Source organism: Chroicocephalus ridibundus, chromosome 19 (genome assembly GCF_963924245.1).
Source record: "Chroicocephalus ridibundus chromosome 19, bChrRid1.1, whole genome shotgun sequence".
NCBI lineage: Eukaryota > Metazoa > Chordata > Aves > Charadriiformes > Laridae > Chroicocephalus > Chroicocephalus ridibundus.
Window position 1 is genome coordinate 4,361,865 of NC_086302.1, and position 21,312 is coordinate 4,383,176.

Sequence of the window (21,312 nt, forward strand, 5' to 3'; positions counted from 1 at the left end):
ATGACATCTCCATGGAGGATGGTGGAGATGGACGTAGATGATGGAGATCTCCACCAAGCTCCGTTGAGCGGCAGCAGCTGGCAAGCGCCAACGCAACTTCAGCCCGGCTTCTAAAAGTTGAAGCCCAGAAGTTCACAGGAGGGAGCAGGAGGAAAATGTTAGAAGGAACCGTCTCTTCTGCTGCCGAACAAAGTCAAGCACAGATAACTCATTATTCACATGTTTGAAGTTGGCCTGCTTACGCCATTTGGAAAGAGAATCAGTCACGGCGAGGCTTTGCTTTGGTTTCCTCTGGCTTTCGTGAGACACTACCGCTACTGTCTTTCTCCAGCTTGGAGAGAAAGGGGAGTGTGTCGCAATGCGCCTCGGCTCGCATGTCCTGGCAGAGGATTTACACCGACTTGAACAACGAAAGGAAAATAATATTTAAGGGGGTGGGGGAGAGAATGAAAATAAAAATAAAATTAAAAAAAAATTTAAAAAAAGGGCTGCTAATTTATAAAGCTTTTTTAGCCGGTGGTGGTCTGAGATGAATTGGCTGCCTCTAAAAGGAGGAAAATAAATATCCCTCTTTTTGAAGGAAATAGGCTGGCTCCCGGCCAGCTGGCAGGAAGCAGAGAGATATGTTGCATTTACAGTAGGTTTTTTTACTGTCTGAAGCTCCAGCAGCGGGAGAGATGTTCGTTCGAGGCAGCCTGGTATTGATTAGCTGCCTTTGCAAGCCCCTCATCTCCTCTCGCTTATGGGTCGGTCCCTTGACTTCGCCCCGGCCCCTCTCCCTGCCCACCCTGCGACGGGAGGCCTGGCAAGCGGGGGGCAGCTTCTGATACACCCTCTTATTCCCCTGGGAGACCCCAAAACCAAGCCCTCCGGAAGGAAAACAAAGCAGGCCGTTAATTCCAACATTTAAACAGAAATCAAGGGGAGCACTCCCAACACGTTCTGGGCTGCGAGAGCCGTGGCCCGTGTTCACATCAAAAGGAACATCACACCCAAATTTCCACGCAACTTCAGCACAAATCCCCGAAGGACACGGGCTCCCCATTCCCAGGGTTTCAGCGGGGAGACTCAGGCTTTCTGGATTTGCAAAATACTTAGAGCACTTCCCGGCACAGGTAAAGCTGGGGGCATGCTCGGCAGCAGGCCGGGTAAAATTCATCAGGTTTTAGCATTCATCCCGCTCTGCCTCGCTGAAAACCCCGCAAGTTCTTTCCTGCACCTTTCCGTCCCCAAAGACCCCTGAAAACCTGACTCTGAGCCCGCAGAGGGAATTAGGTGGGTTTTAAAAGTTTCGATTTGCAGATCTGAAAATTTCACCCGGTGCGTCGCAAACGAGCAGATCGGTGCGCGTCTGCGGGAAACACAGCAGCTTTCATACCGGGGTGCAAAAACCACCAGCCCCGCTGACTTCTCTGCAGTTGCCCCCCTTTTCCAGGAAAAGGGCCAAATTCATTTAGGGGCCCGTGATCCAGTTCTCATGGCATCGGGCAAAACCCCGGATCCGAAGGTCTCAAAGCTGGGTGCTTGGGAGGGAGCAGCCAGATCTCAAGCACCTCCAGCTGGTATTGCCTCAGCCACGTCTGGGATCAGGTTTTCAGCTGTCGCTACGCAGATCAGTGGAGCGATGCCAATTTACAGGCAGTTAATGCCTGCTATCTAACAACCTGAACTGGGACCAGCGCGGCACCGGCAGAGCTGGTTTTTCCCAGTTAACAACCTGTTCCATTAGGGCAAGCGCATCAAATTCCTGTGGGTGACACTGGTTAAGGATACTCTGCCCGGGACGGGGAGGACCATCTGCTGGGTTCAGACCTGCGCGAGGAATGTGCCGGGGTTCAGCTAATGGCTACGAGACGCATCTGGCGCCGCGGGGCCACGCAGCAGCCCGCTGGGTCCAGCGGCATTTCGCCAGCCGGTCCCGCGCCCTCGGTAACACCGCGCAACCCGCATCAGACCCAAACTTTCCCAAGGTTTCGAGGATGCTGAGCGCTGGGTTTCCCCTTTGCCCCAGGACAGAGCTGGAGCCGAGCCCTGACATTTGAATGTTAATATCCCCCGATCCCAGGATTGAGCTCCAAGCTCCATCTCCAGAGGCTGGCTGGTATGTCGGGTAATTACAGCTCCTGATGAGCTTTGCCAGCGCACACAACGCAACGGCTATAAGCGAGAGCCCCAGAGCAACGCTACCTGCGCGGCACCCTTAATCCTCTCTGCAATGCCGCTCCTCCAAAGCCAAAAAAGCGGAGCTGTGCACGGGGTAACCGCAGGACGGGGGTCTGTGCCCGGCTCCGCGGCTGCGGGCGGCACGGGGATGGGATGCGCTCGGCCGGGAAGCTTCGTGGCACAGGGCTCGGCTGCTCGGCCCCTTCCCGCTGCCATCGGCCTCGGTGCGAGGGCTCGGAGGCTGGGACGGGCACCAGTGATGCTCTTTGCTCGTTGCGTCCCTCTCCTTCCCTCCCCTCGCTCCCCCTCTCCCACCACACTGCATAGATTCACTGGAAAGAGCAAGATAAAATAATGCAAAATCATGTCTGAGCACCTTCCGCTGCAGGATATGATTTATCTCTGGCTGATTGCAGAACAGGTGACTGGTCTCCGGCAGCGGAAGAGAAGGGTCTTAGGAACTAAATTTCATCTCACTCTGAGTCAAATCCTCTTCCTCCCTCCGCCACATCATTAAAGTGATTGGTTGCGCTGATAAGCCCTTTTGAGAGGGAGAAACGAGATGTGTCCTGCCCTGACATCTGATGTGATCTTGTGGTTTTGTTTGATAGTTCTGGTCCTTCAGCTGTTGTCTTCCCTGAAATGAAACTTGCCTTTTAGCATTGACTTTTTTTTTTTCCCCTCCTCTTTTTTTTTTTTTTCCTCTCTTTTCCAATCCGTGACCCTTCGCACTGTCCTCCCGAGCCTGCAAATCCTGCCCGAGGGAAGCGGGGCCGCCTTGGATTAATACCCCAGTAACATGCAGTCCCATCAGCATGATAACTGCCCCCCAACGGCAGCCTCCCCGTACGTGCAACACTCCCACATCACCCGCGAGTTCTTAAATCCACTTTACAAATGGGGAAACTGAGGCACGGGGCAAAACATGCCCCCTTGCGAAGGAGCGAAGCTCACCAAGATCCTTGCCGCAATGCTCCCAAATTCTCCTTTTTAGTGCCGCCGTATCCCGACACCTGCATCCCAGCCCAGGACCTGGATTCCTGGGCCACGCAGGAATTCCTTTCGCTATTTATCTGTACAGCACCCGGCACAACTCGCCCCCGGCATCAAAATGCCGCCAACGTCCGCTTCTGGAAGAAGCCTTCGATGAAACTTAATTCCCCAAACATCCCCCATCCCCCAGAGGACCCTTTTGCTCCAGTTTAATCTCTTCCAAAGACACTATCAATGCCCGCTTCTCCGATTCGGATTTAACGTCGAAGCCGGAGCGGGTATGCCTCTTCCACCCCAGCTGAGAATCGTGCCCTGGGGTTTTCCCCGAAGCTTTCAAAAGCAGGAGGTGTTGCAACCAGTTTCAACAAAGATTTCTTTGTACAACGCGAGCAAAAATCATTTCCCCGGTCTGACTCCCACTACTGCGCCGCTTAGAAAATATTGGTCATTTTTAAGCGAAACGATTTTGAAGTTATTATGCGCCAGGTGATTATAAAAGGAGAAGTGGAACCTACTATACGTGGCGAATAAAACAATGAGAGGGGTGAATTTACTGGAGCACGTATCATTTTGATTGCTCTATTAATACTCTTTTAGGGGCCGGGATTACAGCCCGGGCGACGCAAACCCATCGCTTTTTGTGCCGTCGGGCCGCCTTTGTCCCCGCTCCGCTCTCCCCGGGGAATGCCCTGCAAGACCCGGGCACCGGGTGTCCCCCGGGGCGTCCCCGTGCCCTGCCGAGGAGGGGACAAGGTGACCCCCCATGGGGCTGGGGGGTCTCACACCGCCCGACCCATGGAAAAGCAGTGCTGGGCTGGTTTCCTCCCCGAGGGATTTTTATCCACCCTCCGCAGCGCTGAGCCCCGACTCCCCCTCGCCTCGTCTTTGCAGGATCGGGCCCCGAAGGGGTTAAGTGGATAGAGGTGAATAGAAATTAGAGGAGGAGGTAGTTTAACATAATTGCTTGCGATGCATGTATCAACAGCGGTCCCGAACTGCCTCTGCAAGAAAACAATGCCCTGGACGGTCTCGGCAGATACCAAAGGGTGCAAATTTCCCCGCTGGGATCAAAACACATTTAGCGATGGGAATACAAACAGAGAAACCCTCCTTTCGCAGCAAGTACCGATTTGCAAGGGCTCCTGCATGAACTCGGGAGCCCCGAGCATCGCGCCGGCGTCTCCTCATCCCTCCCCACCCCGGGGCCGGCGGCTGCCCCATCGCCCGCGGGACGACTCCGTGCTCCCAGAGCTGCGGCTTCAGCCTCGTCCTTTGCCTTCCCCCGGCCGCTCGCTGCAAAGGCCGCGGTGAACGGGGCGTTCGGGAGGTTGTTGAGGGATCTGGTGGACAGAGGGTGAGAGCGGGTGGTGGGTCGTGCCCCGCTGGAGCTGCCTGGAGGGGCGTGCAGAGGCGGCAGCGATGCCATGCCGTCCTCCCAGCCCCTCGCCCCGGCCGGTGTTTGCTTTTCATTTGTCTCCATCCAAAGAACAAATGGGACAGGGAAAGGTGGGATGGAGCTGGACGGTTGGGGTGGCCGGGGCTCTTGGGTTCAACTCATGCCGGGTCCATGCAAGTGCCCCATCCCAGGCACCAACAACCCTGATGGCAGCCAGAGGGACAGCAGAGAAAAAGCCGATAAAACTAAAATATTAAAATACCTTGCATTCCCCCTGAGGATTTTCCAAACCTGCCTTGTTTCAGGACACCCCCAAAAATCCTACACCCCATCCCAAGCCCTTTCCCTCCTCCAGGTAGGACCCTCCGTGGGGCTGGGTTGAAGCGGGGAGAAGCGGAGACCCACGAGCTCTGCACAGGCTCCGTCCGGCAAAACCGGAGGCTGGAGCACGGCTGGGATTAGCCTGATGTCCCCAGGCCGTGTCATCCGCCTGTGCCCAAGGGCCACCGCGAGGAAGCACCATGGCAGGTCCCTCACCAGCGATGCCGGAGCTCCCAGGTGGCCGCATGGAGCCCGAGGGATTTCCCTAAACATCCGTCTCAAACGGCTGCAGCGTGTCCAGAGCAGAGCTTTAACAGGGAAGCGAGAAAGTGTCACTCAGGATTTCCTCCTCTTCCTCCCCAGGGAAGGGGACGGGTCTCGAAAAGTGGGAAATCAGCGTATTTTAAGCACCGCATTTTAAATTAGAACAAATTATAGCAATTTTACATTGACAAATGGCTGTCCAGGAAGCGGTGAGGTCATTTATTTATTTAAATGATCCTGTTGGTTTGATTTACTTAGTTTTCTTTTCTTTTCCCCCCTTCTTTCCTTGTTTTTCCCCTCTTTTTTTATTTTTTCTTTCCCTAATTCACGGACAAACTGGGAAACGTCTGTATATTTATATCTAGGCTAAGGACAAGCAGGGGAATAAAACAAAAGACCCAAATAATACCCAAAACTATCACCCCACGGGAGCACTTCAGCACTGAGCCTGCTTTTAATTACAGAAACATCTCAAGTTCAAGTTTTAGGCATCCCCACGAGGAAGCCTTTTTGCCAAGATAAAGATCTGGAATCGTACAATACTGGCACGGCGCAGCCCCCGTCCTGGGTCTCCCTTCGAGCTTCTGAGAAGCGCAAGACCCTCTAATAATTTATTATCTCTTCGCCAAGCGCTTGCCAAAGCCGTAGCAAATCTCCCGGGGTGGCAGCGCCCGGGGCACGCTGCAGACCGCGGGGTCCCAAAATTGCCCGTAGGAATATGGCAATAGGGAATTATTTTGCTCTTACTCCTCTTTGGCTCCCGTCCCATCCCCTCTTCCTCATCCTCGCCTATTTTAGGCTGTCCCTCGCTGACCTGCGCCCGTATCTGCCACTCTGTAGATCCCGATTTCCCCAGGTGCCAGGAACGGGAGAGCTACAGATTTTATTTCCCCATCCGTGACATCCCGAAGGGCCACGACGCATCGCCCCGAGCCTCTCCGCAGCGCGCCCGAGCCCCGCACGGCTCCTCCCGCTCCCCGTCCCCTCTCCAACTTGCTTCCAATCAGAACAAAACCACGAGAAAAACTTTTTTCCCCCTGACCTGTGGATTTACACAATTCCCCCCCCCCCCGACTCCCAGCACAGGTCCATGCGACGAAGCATCCCGAGACTGGCCCGTCGGGCTGGGAGGCACACGGCAGCGCTGCCGTGGGGTTCCCGGGATCACCCCCATTCCCAGCTGGGGGTCACACGGCGGCGCTGCCGTGGGATTCCCAGGATCACCCCCATTCCCAGCTGGGGGTCACACGGCGGCGCTGCCGTGGGATTCCCAGGATCACCCCCATTCCCAGCTGGGGGGCACACGGCAGCGCTGCCGTGGGATTCCTGGGATCACCCCCATTCCCAGCTGGGGGGCACACGGCAGCGCTGCCGTGGGATTCCTGGGATCACCCCCATTCCCAGCTGGGGGGCACACGGCAGCGCTGCCGTGGGATTCCTGGGATCAGCCCTGCTCCCCAGGAGCAGCTCTGCCTTTCCCAAAGGTGCCGGCAATTCCCCTTCCATGAAGCTCAGTGTCCGGCGGGGCTGGGATGCGGTGGGTGAATTCATGGATCAGCCACTTTTCTCAAAGGTAACGGGAATGTTCCCACTTTGCTTTTCTCTCTTTTTTTTTTTCCCCTCAAAACGGTGCAAATGAGGGAAGCCCTGAAGAGCTGCTCTTCCTTACAAGCAATTACCAAGGAGTCAGAAATCCCTCCCGGAGCCACCGGTGACAAAAGCCATCACAACCAAGAGTTAGCACGGAAATCACCGACCCTGCAATATATTAAACACATCGTTTTGTACTTTTGATGGCGTTTAAGCCATTAAGGCAAGAAAATACGGCACTGCACGGCCTCGGCTCTGGGCAAGCTGCCTTCAAATAACTGCTTGGGGGCCGTGGGGGCACGGAGATGGTCGGGGGGGGTCGAGCCCGGTGCTGAGCAGAGAGGGTGGCGGAGAGGGATATCGCTGTCACCTTCCCGGTTAAAGCACGGCAGCTTCCCAATGCGGGAAATGCAAATCCCGCGTGCTCGGCCTCCCGCCACGTCCCCCCCCAGCCCAAAATCTGCAGGTCAAATTGGGTGGGATGGGAGGCTCGAATCAGCGCGGGATCAGTCCATGGGGGTTTCCAGCTGTCAGCATCATCCCGGGGGCTCTACTGAGCTTATTCTGATTAACGGGGCGGAACGTTGGAATATTGCGCCTCTTCGCTCTTCCCTGAGTTAAATGGGGTTTAAGTTTTGCTATTTCTGGGAGTAAATCTCAGACTCCTCCACAGCCATGAGGGGAAGTAGCGGGGGGGTGTGTGTCTTGCCTCGCTAGCACAGTCCCCCGCATCCTTTTCCTCTCTAGTCTCAAACTGGAGCATCCACTAGGAGGAAAAAAGACAACCCACGGCACAGACTCCTCTGAACTCCAAGAAAAATGGATTCAGATGAACCCTAAATGAATTAAAATTAAAAAAAAAAAAAAAAAAAAAAGTGAGAAAGGCTTTTTCAGGGTGGTTTGCAGACGCGCCGGGGTTCGGGGAACCGGGGCGGCACTGGGCGTGGGACGAGAGCCGAGATGGGGGTGAGATAAGGGGGTGTGGGCAGCGGGGCCGAGGTGTGCCCGGGCAGGACGGGGTGGTTCAGGGCGCTGCTTCTATCAGCAGGGCTTCGAGGTGGCTGGAGAAGCCGCAGCAAGGTATGTGTCATCCCCGGTAAGCGCTGGTACAACCCTCCCTCCTCCCCGGCTGCCACTGGGGCAGCGCAAGCGACGCTGGAAGAAATGCCCTTACAGCGGGGCTGGGGGCACCCAGGGCCACGGGCACCCTCCTTCTGCAGCCACCCCAGTGACAAAGTCCTCTTCCAGCTGGATTTACAGACAGGATTTTCCCCTTTACAGTCAATCTTTCTCCCAGTTTCTCACTTTTTTACCCCCTATTGAAGCCAAGACCCCCAGCACGGGGTGCTCAAGGGCAGCCAGCACCCAAGCCGCAGCCTTGCGCCCACCAACTGCCACCACCCTGGGGACACAGATGCCACTGACACCTTACACAGGCACCGACGAGGGGGTTTCCACCCTCCGCAGATCCCAAACTCTTCATTTCCTAGCCGGGCCGCGGCTGGGGCTGACGTCGCGCGTGGGGGGCAGGCGGGGAGGGAAACCCTCACCCAGCTGAGGCTCTCGAAAATACGTAAGCAAAAAGCGGCGGTTCTTGGAAACGACTCAGAGCCGTGGGAGGTGAGAAGCCTTTCCACCCACCGGCTACGTGCCGCGCCAGGAGGGAGCCGGAGCCACGGACACCCGGCTGTCCCCTCCAGGGTGGCACTGCTCCCAGCACGGCCCCATCGCTCCCTCCCCAGGGTCATGGCGAGAAGGAGCCTTTTGGGGAGGAAAACCGGCCAGAGAGGGGATTTGTGCCTGTGCAGGATGGGGCCCAGCCAGAAAAGCCCTGCAGGGACAGGATGGAGAGGGGATATGAAATGCTCTTGTCTGGCTGGGGGGAGCCCACCTATGAGCCCCCTCCTCGTCCCAGCCCAAGCCCAGCAGACGCTGCAGTGTGGGGACGTGCTCCTGGCACTTACTGTGGTCACACTCAGCGGGGACACGACCGAAAGCACCGAATCTCCAACGCACGCACCCAAAACGAGCAGGGGAGGAGACACCAACCACCATCACTGACACCTCCGCGAGCATTCCCACCCCCGCCTCCCCCCCGGCAACAGCACACAGGGCTCTGGGCACGCTCTGGGCACAGAGGGATGGTTTGTACCCCAGATGAGCAGGGCTGGGTATCGCTCTGCTTCCCCACACGGGTTATGGTGGGTCATCAAGTCCCCTTGGTCTCCTTTTCCTCCTCGACACGGCGGCCAGGACAGCAGGGGTGGGGTGGGAACCAGAAACAAGGGGTTAAGGGCAAAGGGGATTTATAAAGGTTAAGGAAGACTGAATGGCAGCAAGAAAAAAAAAAATAAGTCAAAGAGGAGGGAAAAAAAGGCATTTAAAGGAAAAAAAAAAGGAAAAAAAAGACTTTACACAAGAGTTCCCAGGAGATGGGGATGAAGGGGCCGGTGCTGCCAGGGGAGCTGGGAAGAGGTGGGAGCGATGGAAGGGGAGGGAAGGGGAAGGGGAAGGCAGCCAGCAGGTGGGTGTGATGGGGGAGGCCCTGGTGATGCTCCCATTTACCCAGGAACAGCCTGAACATCCCTGTGTAGCTTCCAGCTATTCATTTTTCCACGTTCTGCCTCTCGTGGATTATTTCGCCGGCAGCCGGGGATAGGAGAGGGCTTTGCACCAGGGCTCGGCCGAGTCGGGCTCTGGCTCAATAAAGAGCTGCAGAAAAGTGGTGGTGGGGGGAGAAGGAAATTCCACAGGAAGTTCAAATATTTTATTACTTCCTGTTTGTACAAAGTATGTCAACACTTGGCACCCGCTGCGCCATTTGTTTAGAGCTAAGGTGTCAAGTTGAAAAAAAAAACCAAAAAAAACCAAACCCAAAACACATCCTTTTTCTTTCCAGATCTGACCCAGAAAGAGCCTGAGCACGAGGGGGAAAAAAAAAAAAAAAAAAAAAAAAAGAAAAAAAAAATCTCTCGGAGCGAGCAGGGCACGTGGAAGGAGCCTGGCGGGGGATTCCCAGGGACCATGGCGGAGCCACCGAGATGGTGGCTCGTTATCAGCCCCCGGCGCTGCTCCTCGCTTGGCTGCGGGTCCTTCAAACAGGGCGCTTGGGGGTCCTCAGCCCCACGGTCCAGCTCTCCCGGTCCATCCGGGCTCCATCCCCCAGCCCCGCGAGGGGCTCTGGCCATCACCTCCCTCCCTTTTCCCTGGGATTTCTCACCCGACTCCACTCGATTTCAGACTCCTCAGAAGTTTTTCTGGGCGCAGCTTTAGTTGAAAAGACTTGCTCAAGGGCTGAGATGAAGCGATGGGACAGGGGTGGGAAATTAATGGGATGCTCAGAGGTGGGGCACGGAGCCCAGCCGCGTTTCTGACCCAAAAACCCCCACGAGAACGGTTGCTGGAGGAATTTCGCCGCATCTGAGAAGACGATGCCCAGGGCTTTCCCAGGATACCAAGACAAATGGCCGATTCTTTCCACATTTAAGGGTGCTTTTCTGCCCGCTCACCCCAGCCCCACATCCAGCCTCCAGCTCCGGCCGGCGCCGATCCTGCACAACAGCAGCCAACGCGCACCGTGTCCCGCTCATTTGCAATGCTACGGCCAAGAAGGGGGGAAAAAAACCCCATATATTTTCCCGCACACACATACATATGCATTTAACATATATATATATGTAAAAAAGTATATATAATATACACACACACACAAAAATTGCAATTCCTGCTGGCAGCTCTCACCGACCGAAGCCAAGCAGGGGACGGCAGCGCGAGCCGTCGCGTTTGGCCAAAGTTAGTGATTATCGAGGCTTTCCCGGCTCTGGCTGCCGGCCGGTGAGCCCATGGGTGCCGCAGCACCGAGGGGTGCTATGCCGGAGAGCCACCCAGTGGCAGGATAACCAGGAAAAACCATGTTGGTTTTCCACGAGCGAGCCCGGATCATTTTGCAGCCGGTATTTCCACGCCAAGAGTTTTTGTAGAAGACTGCAGGGTCGGAAGGGCAAAGGGCATGATTTCATTATTATTTTTTTTAATTTCAGGCTCATTAGAAAATGTAAACCAACACGGTGTGGCAAAGACGGGTTTTTCATTTTTTTTCTTTTTTTTCTTCCGACGCAAGGCGCTGTGTTTTCAGCAAACACGAATTTAGGCCCCAGGGTCAAACTGGGCACCAAAATGTGACGTTTTGCTGCCAACAAATCTACGATCACGTGAAAAAAAATATAATCCAAAAAACCCACAACTTGGGTCTTAAACTCCTTTGATCAGCAATTTATGGGCTGGGGGGCTGCAGGGATGGGGGAAAAGAGGGACCTTTGGGGTCCATTCTGACCTTTGGGCAGAAGCAGCGAAGAGACATCGTACAGACCTCCCTAAGGAGCCTACACCTCCGGCACAAACGTTTTGAGGCCCATAAATCAGAAAAAAATAAAAAAATTTAAAAAAAAAAGAGAAAACTGCTGACCTTGCAGCCCGGGACGGCGTCCTAGGGAGGGCATCCCTCGGGCACACCAAGCCAGAGCCAGGACAAGCCGCTCCATCCTCCGGTTTTGCCTAATTACGCCAAACGAAGGCACGGCCCCAACCCAAACGGCGCAGGGCGAGCGTGCCCAGGGCTCGGCCCCCTCCAGCTCCCTGGCCTGGCTACAAAGCCTTCGCCTCCCTATCGGAAAAATTAAATTAAAGATGGGGAGCGATGGGCCGAGGTGTTGAAATTCCGGAGGAGCGGGTGTGATTCAGCAGGGGTTTGGCGAGCGCCGGCTATCGCTGGAGTCAGAGCAAACCAAACGCTAAGAGTAGTAACTATCTCGCCTTGTATTATTATTTATGTATTCCTGATGATTATTATTATTAGAAAGGCGATCCGATGCGGCAGATAAAGGGCTGAGCCAGGAGTCAGGAGACCTGGTTTCTATTCCTGACCTGGAAAAGTTGTGAAATTCCCTGCCCAAACCCTGCCTGCTTCCCAATCCCTGGCTGAGCCCCTTCCCACCGCGCCCCACGCCTGGGACCTGCCTTGGGTTTCTGGCTTAAAAGAAGGAAAAAAAACCCGACCCAACAGCGTTGCATCGCCTGGATGCCGGCTTGGCAAATCCAGCCCGGCAGCTCAACAAGGTTGAGCTCTCGCGCTCCAAAATTAAAAAAAAAAAACAACAAAAAGTCAAGGGGGAAGGAAAACCCAACGAGCCCCGATGCAAACCAAAGCCCTTCGCCGAGGGAGCGGCCTCCGCCTGGCCCGACATCAAGGGGCGCCCATGGCCCAACGACAGCATCAACAGAAAATATTTTCTAAAGCATATTTAGAAGGATCAAACCGTTTCCCTTCAATTTGGGCACCGACAGCTTTACACGCAAAGGGAACAAACTCCGCATTATAGTCCCCCCAGGGTGGTGCCGAGGGAGCAGGAAGGTGAAGCCGGAGCAAAAAGCCGGAGACGGAGGCCCTGGGGATGAGGTCCCGCCGCACAGGGGGTCCCGCAGAGCAAATAACCCTGATGGGAAGAGGAAACTCCTCCAGCCGAGAGCACCGGAGCATTTCCCCCGCGCTCCTGGGATCGCGGGAGGTGCCAAGGTGAGCTCAAACCAGCTAAAAAACAATCCGACGAGGGCCGTTGGCAGCAAAGAGCCACCCTCAAGCCAAGAGGCACCGTCCTGCACCCAGCGGGGCCGACTCGGTCAAAACAAAATGACATTTCTTGTGGTTGAATCGTCTCTTTGGTTTTTCTCAAGCCCCGCAGCCCCCGCCTGCCGGCGCTGCCAGCCAGAGCCTTCTGCCACCCGAAAGCGAAACCTCCACCAACCAAAAGGGGAAGGTGCTCTCCCAGCAATCCCGGCAGGCAGGCAGAGAAAAGCATGGCGCGGAGGAAACCTGCAAACATTTTTCAATCAGCCTCCGAAGCCGGGCACGGCATCTCTGGCTTTGTAACCCCCCCAGCGATGCCCTGCGCCCCACCGGGTTTGAATCCTCTGTATTTTTGTTGTCGGAACCCAAAGCATCTTCCCTACATCCCAACCGTCGTGGGGACTGGAGCTATAAAACCACCCCTCCGCGATGGGGTACGGAGCGTGGTGAGAGCAGGGACATGCTTCTATTTAATCCGCGCGGAGAAAATAAAAGCAGCTGAGCCGTGGCCACCACAGCGCGCGTCCTCGGGGCTCATTTGGCCACGCCGGCTCGTTAGCCCTGCGCCCTACAAACGATGCCGGCCCCGGCTGGCTTTGCCCAGCCGCAGGGGCATCCTGCATCCTTTGGCCACGGAGATATCGGCCCCCTGCACCCCCCCACCCAGCCCCTGCACTTCTCAGCGCCAGCCAAATAAAATACATCACTTACTTCGTGGCTCCCGGGGTCCGTCCACAGTCACTTTAATGGCTCGGTGGTAGGTGGCGACTTGGGTGGGGTTGGTGAACACGGTGATGGTCAGGGTGAAGCTTTTTCCTAAGGATGGGGGAGGGGGGGGGAGAAGAGAAATGAGGATATTCAGATATTCACGTAGGCTCAGCTCTTGTGGGAGCGAAAGGCTCCTGGCTGGAGCAAGCTCAGACACAAATATCCACATCCACCGAACTCCAACACACACATCATTTAATTTTATGAGCCATTATTGCCGAGACACAAAGCTCGGCCGGCTCCCGCTGGGGTTCAGCCGGCTGCAGCGGAGAGAGCTTGGACCCGGTTCAGGGCAGGAGCCAGGACCTTCTCGGATGCAAAAGTCGCTTGTCGCCCCCCTCCCCTGCCCTGTCCCCATATCGACCCCTTCACACACAGCAGCTTCCTGGTGCCTTCCCGCTCAGATGCTTCCCCTTTTCCCGTGGGAATTCAGCCCTGAAACACAGCACTGGACCCCATCTGCGAGGGATGGGTTTGGGTCCTGGCGCCCACGGGATGCTCCTGCAGGAGGAGACTGGGGAGGTGGCACCAGTCCGCAGGCCCCGGGCGCTGCCGTTTGCTGGGGAAACCTGGTGGCTTTGGCCCTGCAGATGCATCCACACGGGGACGGTTGGAGGGGAGCTGCGCCGGGCTCTCGGCCGTACGGGCACCCACAGCCCACCTACGGGGGCGCAAGGGCCAGAAATTGGAAATTGCAAAATGGGAACTGAATCCAGACAGCTTTGGCCACCAGAAGTGGCCACCACACAGGTGGCCCCACCGGCTGCGGGGACTGTCCCCCTCTCCCAGCCCTGACCAGGCAGCGGGAACCCACTGCAGGGAAAGGGCTTGGATACCATCATGGGGGCTTTCAGGGACGCTTTTGAAGCACCGAGCTTGTCACCTTTCTTTTAAAAAAAATAAAATAAATTAAAAAAGGGGTAAAGCAGTGAAAAAGTCTCTGGGGAGGCCAATTTGGCAAGAAGAAAACAGTGACCCCTCGCTCCAGCAATACAGCGTCCCATCCGCAGCCCGAAAACGCTTTCGGCATTGCGCAGGGTGTTACCACCCCTGCACCCATGTGCCACCCCGCTCCCCCCATCTAGCGCCCACCCCAACCCCAAACCCACTCCCCTCCCGCAGCCGCGGCATCCTCATCCCGGACCCTTCGCCCTCTCCTTGCCCAATCTTGGCTGCCACCGGCCACTCGATGGCCAGCCCATGGGGATGCTGTGGGAGAAAACCACTCTAACCAACCCCCCCAAGAGCAACCGCTGTGGGATTTCAAACGTATCGAGTATTTCCGAGGTGTAAACCCCAGCAGGAATCGGGCTGGAAATGCCCGTGCAATAGCCCTTTGCTCCTCCAGCCTTTATTTCACAAATAAATGCCGTAAAAAACCACCTCTTTTCCCTTTTCCCCCGCTAAAGGAATTAAGGGTTTTCAGATCCCGACCATCACCTATCTAGAGGGCTGGATCCGAGAATATCCGTAGCAAAACAAAACGGCGTTTATCCAGCTAGAAGGAAAAAAGACTAAACGGAAAAATGAAATTATCTATCTCCTCCGGAGAGCATCCTGCAGTTATCCCAGGTGGGCGAGTTTCCCTGCGGGAGCAGCGGGGGGGGGGAATATGTGTGTGTGTGTGGAAATGCCGGCTTTAAAGCAGCCGGCAAAGCATCAACCCCTGCCCTGCCTCTGCCTTCAGAGCAGCACTACACGCGGCACAAAGCTTCGGCTCATTTTCCGCACGAAAAAAAAAAGGAGTTTTTTGTTTTTTGTTTTTTTTTTTTTTTTTTTTTTTTTTTTTTTTTTTTTTACCCCTCCCAGATAGAATTTGGGTGAAGCAGCGGGGCTGGAAACCTGCAGGGAAAAGCCGTTTTGCCGCAGCCCGCGGAGCACGGAGGCTGCCGGGCGCCGGCGCGGCCACCGAAAAAAACCCAACCGACGCCGAGGATTTGTTTGGCAAAAAGGTTTGCAGAACCAGAGCGCGGGGCTGAGGATTATGAGGAGCAATTATTTAGCAAATTCCACCGGGGGGGTGGGGGGGGGGAGGGAGCCTCTCGGTTTTCACGCGTCCGGCTTGCGAGACGCGCAGCCCTCCCGCACGCCCGAGGAGCGGAGCCCAGCTCCGTCCCCGTCTCCTCTACTTACTAATACATCTGAGGTTTTTTTTTTTTCTTAATTTTTAATTTTAATTTTTTTTTTTTTAATATATTCTCCGCGTGAAATAACTCCCCTGCATTTCAGCCCCCCTCCCCGTTGGCTGGAGATAACGAATATCACCCAGCAGCAGCTCCAGGGAGCGCGGAGCCGGCCGGGGCCATTTCTCCGTCTCTCAGCAGCTCTCAACAATCCTCCCATGAATCGAAAATGACAATTATTACTCAGCAGCATTTTTACTCATTTCCCGCCTTCTCAGGAAGCCGGCCTGAGGTTCTTCATTCCCACCGTGCCCCGGCCCCAGCCGGCTGCGGGGGGCAGGATCCCAGCTCCTGGCTGGGGTTGGGAGCACCCACGGCTCCGGGAGGTGCTCCGGGAGGATATTCCAGCCGGGAGAGGAGGCGGTGGGGTGCTGTAGGCATCACTTTCATTTTAGACATTGCAATCTGAGCAGAAAAGGTGGGGTTTTGTTGTTTTCTTGGGGGTTGGTTTTTTTTTTTTTAATTTAATTTTTTTTTTTTTTTTTTAGAGCAAAACAGGTCCTTCTACCCTCCCTTTGTCTTCCATATGGAGATGGTAGTTTTGGAGGTGTGGGGGGGTAAGGACATGCTCGTCCCAGCTCACAGCGCTGGGGAATGATCCTGGACACGTTAATATTAAAAAAAAACAAAACAAAAAAAAAAAAAACGACAACCAATTCTGAACCATTTCAGCCCATGTTTTCAAACCGAGAGCCCGGCTGCCTCTGTGGCGCAGGGAGGGCTGTGCGCGGGGGCAGGCGGTGCGGGTTTACGGCTCCACGCACCCACGCTCCGCATTTACACCAACATTTCCCCCCACACGGAGCTGGGCTCCAACAAACCCTCTTGCAACGAATCCAAATTTCTGCCAGAATAAACGAAACCAGCACCGGGCTTCCAGAGATTAAGCCAGACAAGGGCAAGCAAGTGCGACACCACAGAATAAAAATTCAATAGAAACGATTTTTTTTTCCACACTAAGCAGGTCTGAAAGAGCCCCTCGCCAGAAAAGCGCGGCCGGACACAGGGAACTAAGCACATGCTTCACGCAGCAAGAAAACCCCCCCCGTGTCACCTCCACACCAGCCTCACAGGGACCCGATGGGGTTATTTCCCTGCAAATATTACAAAAACTTATCCCACAATAACATATTAAAAAAAAAAAAACAAAAAAACCTCCTCACTCCGAAGCCCGTTAGAGGCAGCGGAAGTGTTTCCACTGCTGTAATGAGTATTTGCCAGGACTCTGCCGGCGGAAGGTGACTATTCACCCAAGGGCTTTCTGAGACTGTAAACTACTGTTAATTCAGAGCTTGGGACTGCAGAGGAGGAAAGTTAATAATGAATTCAAGAGTCAAGCTGAGATTGGGTTGCATTCAGTTTGGAAATTTGTGTAAGGAGGATTTAAAAAAAAAAAAAAAGAAAACCAGAAAGAAAAAAAAAAAGAAAAGAGCCTAAGAGAATAATTGATTACAGAAATGAAAGCTTAATTCATAAAAGAAAAACATTTTCCATCCATCAACCTGCAACCAGTTAAGTGGAGAGTTTTAAAGAAACTGCAACATGGAGAAGGAGCCAACAGGAAAAAGGAAATGTATGAAAGAATGTAAACTATTCAAGTTTCATAAAGAGGAACAAGTAAACAGTTATTACATGCAAATAATTCCTAACATCACTGCTTTTAATTAATGCAGAGAAGTCAAAATATATCTGACATTGTGTGTATACATTCGAAGCCTTTTGAGACTATGCTGCCATGTGGCCATTAAAATATAGTATTCTCATTTTTGTTTCAACGAACAATTAAGTGCTTCGGTCTGCGGCGTTTATTGGTGATGAAATGCTAAAATTCTACTTATTATTCTCTGAAATTCAGGTAGGGTTGGGCTGCGAGAAGGGAGGGAAGGACGGGCAGGGCTGGCGTTCGGCATTTCCAGGGGATTTATTTCCCTCTCCTCAGATGCCACAGCCCGGTTTCCTTGAGGGTTTGTTTGGGGCGGGGGGGGGGGAACCACCACCAAAAAAAAAAAACAACAACCACCACCCAGCAGCGTGATCCCTTTGGTTCTATCATTTAGCCCTAACCTCAGAAAAATTTCTCACCCGCTTTTCCGCGCAAAAAAAAAAAAAAAACAAACCAAAAAACCCGAATAAACCTTCCCCCAAAAGCCCCCCGCAGCTCTGCCCTGCGCCCGCCCGGCTCCCGCATCTCCCCATGGAGACGAACCTTTCTGCACCCCCTCCGTGCCGAGCATTTTAATTTCGACACTTGAATTATTTATTTTTTTTCCCCCACCATTTAAAAAACTCAGCTGCCGGGTGGGGTGGGTTTGTTGCCCCTGAGCGCATTCACCTGCGGAGGGGATGGATGCACCGAGCCGGGGAGGGAAATTCGGGAGGATTTCGGCCAGCCCCACACCTGAGACGAATTCACCACCACGGAGCTTTTACAACAAGGGTTTATTTCCTGCCCCCCCCCCTCCCCCAACTCCCTGCACCGGCCATTCCCGACACCTCGGTAGAGAGAAAAATCCCGGGAGGAGCGGGGCAGAGCCGGCGGGGCCGCTCCCGCATCCCGGCTCCTTCATCCCAGCTCATTCATCCCGCATCCCGGCCGCTGCCCTCTCGGGAACCGCTTCAGGGATGGGGAGATTCCTTCCTGCGTGAAAAAGCTCAGCCCGCAGCAACGAAACCACCGGCCCGCGAGAAATACACCGTTAATATAAAATAAGATAAAAATAACGCCTTTTCCCCCTTTCCTTATTTTCTCTCTATTTTTTTTCTTTTCCTACAAAGCCAAATAAAAAGGCCAACCGTTTCCTGGCCGGTACCTACCCCTGCCGCTTCTCCCAACAAATCGGAGGTCGTTAAATCTCGCTACTTGGTTTTTCATCACGGCGGAGGCGTTGCGGAGCTCGGCCGAGTAGTTTTCGTCGTTCCCTGCCATCACCGTGACCACCGTCCCATCGGGCACGTCGCCGAGGGCTACGACCTGGGGCAGGACCAGAGGATTTTAGGCTAAAATTAACCGCCGTCGGACCTAACCTGCCCTACGGTTTCCCCCCGCCCCCAAAACCAAAGCAAAACTAAAAGCAACCCGAGGAAGGCTGGAAAATCGGAGGGGGAAGGGGGGAAATGAGCTAAAAAAAGGGGTTAAAAGGAGCCAGGGGCTTCCGCGGGGTGGGGGTGGGGGGCGTCAGCCCGCCCTCGGCCCCGCCGGGAGGGAATTGTGCTGTTATTTTGTTTGATTTAGGGGAAAATAATAATAATAATTAAAAAAAGCGGTGACGAGCGCCGGGGCCCCGGAGCTCCGCGCCTGGCCCCGGGGAGCGAAGAAGGGGAGAGGAGAAGGGCCCTCCCCGCCCGGGGAGCAGCGCCTCGAGCCCCCGGGGATCCCGGTTTGCAACGGCCCCATCACACACCCGCCGGGCTCCCCGGGGCTCCGCTGCCGTCCTGCCCGGCTCCCCGCGTTGATTTTTGGCTGTCCCGGTCTCAGCCCCGTTCCTCCAAGCCCCAGCCCCGGGGGCGCAGCGGGGATGCCCGGCCCCGGGGGGGCCCCGTCGGGTCACCCCGTCCCGCGGGAGCGGAGCCGGGCGGCCGCGGGGAGCCCGGGCAGCGCAGCCCGGTGCCGGCGCTTCAGCTCTTCGCCTTTTTTTTTTTTTTTTTTTTTTTTTTGCAGATTACATCTCCCTTCCCTGCTTCTCTCTCCCTCTCCCAGGAAGGTAATTAACCTCCACTCTCATTAAAACTTCAAAGTCGCCTGAGAGCTCCTAACTGTACGGAATATCTAAGATGCTGTGACCGCGGGGCAATGCGGAGACTTGATTAAAAATAATAAACCGGGCTCCCTTGAAGGTGATGTCAAGAGCGAGTTAAAGCGAAAGGGGCGGAGGGAAAGAGGCGAGTAGGTCGGGGCGGAGGGCAAGCCCGGAGCCGAGCCGGTCCCTCCGAGCCACCGGGGCTACCTGCCCGGTCGCAGCCCTCCCCGGAGCTCGGGACTTACCTTGAAGGCGACGGGCAGCGTCTTGTTGCACCTCCAGTGGGACGGCAGCACCGAGCACAAGAAGTTGGGGCTGTCGGTGCGGACCAGTTCGCCGGCGTGGTCGGCCAGTACATCCACGACGGAGCGGACCTCGGGGCGAGCCCGGGCGCCCGGGGCGGGGGCCCCCAGCGCCCCGCTGTTCTCGCCCATCTTACCGCAGGGGAAGGCCGTGGAGGGGGGTGTGAAGCGCCTGCTGGTGCTCGGGTCTACGGGAATACGCATCACAACGGCGGGCGTCAGGGAGCCGCCGCGGCCGGGGGGTACCAGGAGGGGCCCGGCGGGGCCCGGCGCCCACCGCTCGGCTGCGGCGGGGCTCGGCGGCGGGGCTCGGCGGGGGCAGCGGAGGCCGGGCCCCGCGCTGCCTCGCTCCGTCCCGGCAGATCGCCGTCCTCAGCGGGGAAAGCCGGGGGGTTGCGGGGCGTCCGCTGCCGCCGGGCTGCGGGGCTCGTCCTCCCCGCCGGTTTGGCTGCGGTTCCCTCCGGCCCCGCCCGGGGAAAGGCGGCGCGGAGCCCCTGCAGAGCCACGTCGCGGCCGGGCGCCCTCGGTTGCAGGCGGGTCCCCCTCCGCCGGGCGGCCCCGAAACCGGCTCCCAAGTGTCAGCCGCGCCGCCCGGTACCGTATTTACTGCCGGCCCCGGGGGGGGCGGGCCGCGCCCTGACGGACGGGACGCCCAGCCAATGGGGAGGTGGAGGGGGGTCCTTTCACCCGCCCCCCGCCCGGCTCCCGCGGGGCGAGGGGGCGTGGCCACAGCCGAAAAGGGGCGTGGTCAAGGAAGAAAGAGGCGTGGACGTGTTTGAAGTGGGCGTGGTCACAGCGAACCACGCCCCGCCCCCCGGCGGGGCGGGCGCACGTCGGGGCCCCGGTGGCTTCTCGCCGCCGCGGCCGCCGGAGGGTTTTGGGGCGCGATGGGGCCGTTTTGGGGCCGGAGCCGCCGCCGCGCAGCGCGGTTGGGGATACAGCACGCCCCCCCCCCACCGCTGCCGCCCCCCGCGATGGCTCGGCCGAGGCGGGCCGAGGGGGAGCGGCGGCCGCGGGGCAGCCGTTGGGGACCGCCGGCACACGCGTCCCCGACGGGGGGGGCTCGCCCCGCGGGCTCCGCTGGAAACCGCTGATCCCCAACCTCCCCCTTCTGCCCTCTCACCCCCACCCCCCCAAAAAAAAATGAAAACCGCCTCCATCTCCGGCGGTCCCGGGGCGCCCCCGGCAGCTCCCCCGGGGCTGCGGCTGCGGGTAGGGCCGGCGGCTCCGGCCGGAATCGTTGGCGAGAAAAATTCGTGGCGAAGCCACCGGTTCTGCGGGAGCGCAACGAAGGCGGCGGTTCACCCCGCTCCGCGGCTGCCCGCGGAAAAGCCGAACCGCGGGGCGGGAGGGAGGCAGAACCGGGGGCCGAGGCGGAGATTTCTGTGCCCGCGCTGCCCGGCTGAGCTCCGCCGGTGGCGTTTAGGGACCGGGACGGCCCGTCGGAGCGGGGCCGGCCGGGCCGCAGCGTTCCCGGCTTCAGGCTACGAATTTTCCTTAAAACAACCAAAAAAAAATAATAAACCCCAACACCCCCCAAAATTTCTCTTTTCCCGACTCCCCTCCGCGAAGTAATGAAACGTTTTCCTCCGAAATGCGGGCCGGGCTCCGCATCCCTCTGCTCGCAAGACCCAAACACCGTGTTTGCTCAAAATAAAAACAAAAAATAGATATATATATATATTATTTTTTTTTTAACTCGTAGGAGCGGACGTTCCCTCGCTGCAGCGCCCCGGTAACAGCGCGGGTGGCTGCGCCGGCCCCCAGGGGAGCCGCGCCGGGAGAACCGGGTCCGTCGAGCCGGTGCCGGGGGCGGCTCGGAGCCCACCCGGCCCCGGGGGGTGGCGGGGCGCGGGGGGACGGCCTCCAGCCCCGCGTGTCGGGCCGTCTCCCGCAGTTACCGGCGCTGAAATCCTGCCCTTTTTAGGTGAAAGCGGCCGCCGGGTTTAGTTGTATTTTTCACCCCCCGTTC

General features: G+C 56.6%; 1 protein-coding gene across 1 annotated transcript in view; it reads right to left on the minus strand.

Moving 5' to 3' along the window:
• Positions 1-21,312, minus strand: part of RUNX3 (RUNX family transcription factor 3) — a 58,781-nt gene that overhangs the window by 20,615 nt on the left and 16,854 nt on the right. The window contains exons 2-4 of the mRNA XM_063355798.1: positions 19,284-19,528; positions 18,116-18,272; positions 13,062-13,166 (exon numbers count right to left, since the gene is read on the minus strand). Coding sequence (XP_063211868.1) covers positions 13,062-13,166; positions 18,116-18,272; positions 19,284-19,528 — 507 coding nt within the window. The remainder of the gene's footprint in view (positions 1-13,061; positions 13,167-18,115; positions 18,273-19,283; positions 19,529-21,312) is intronic.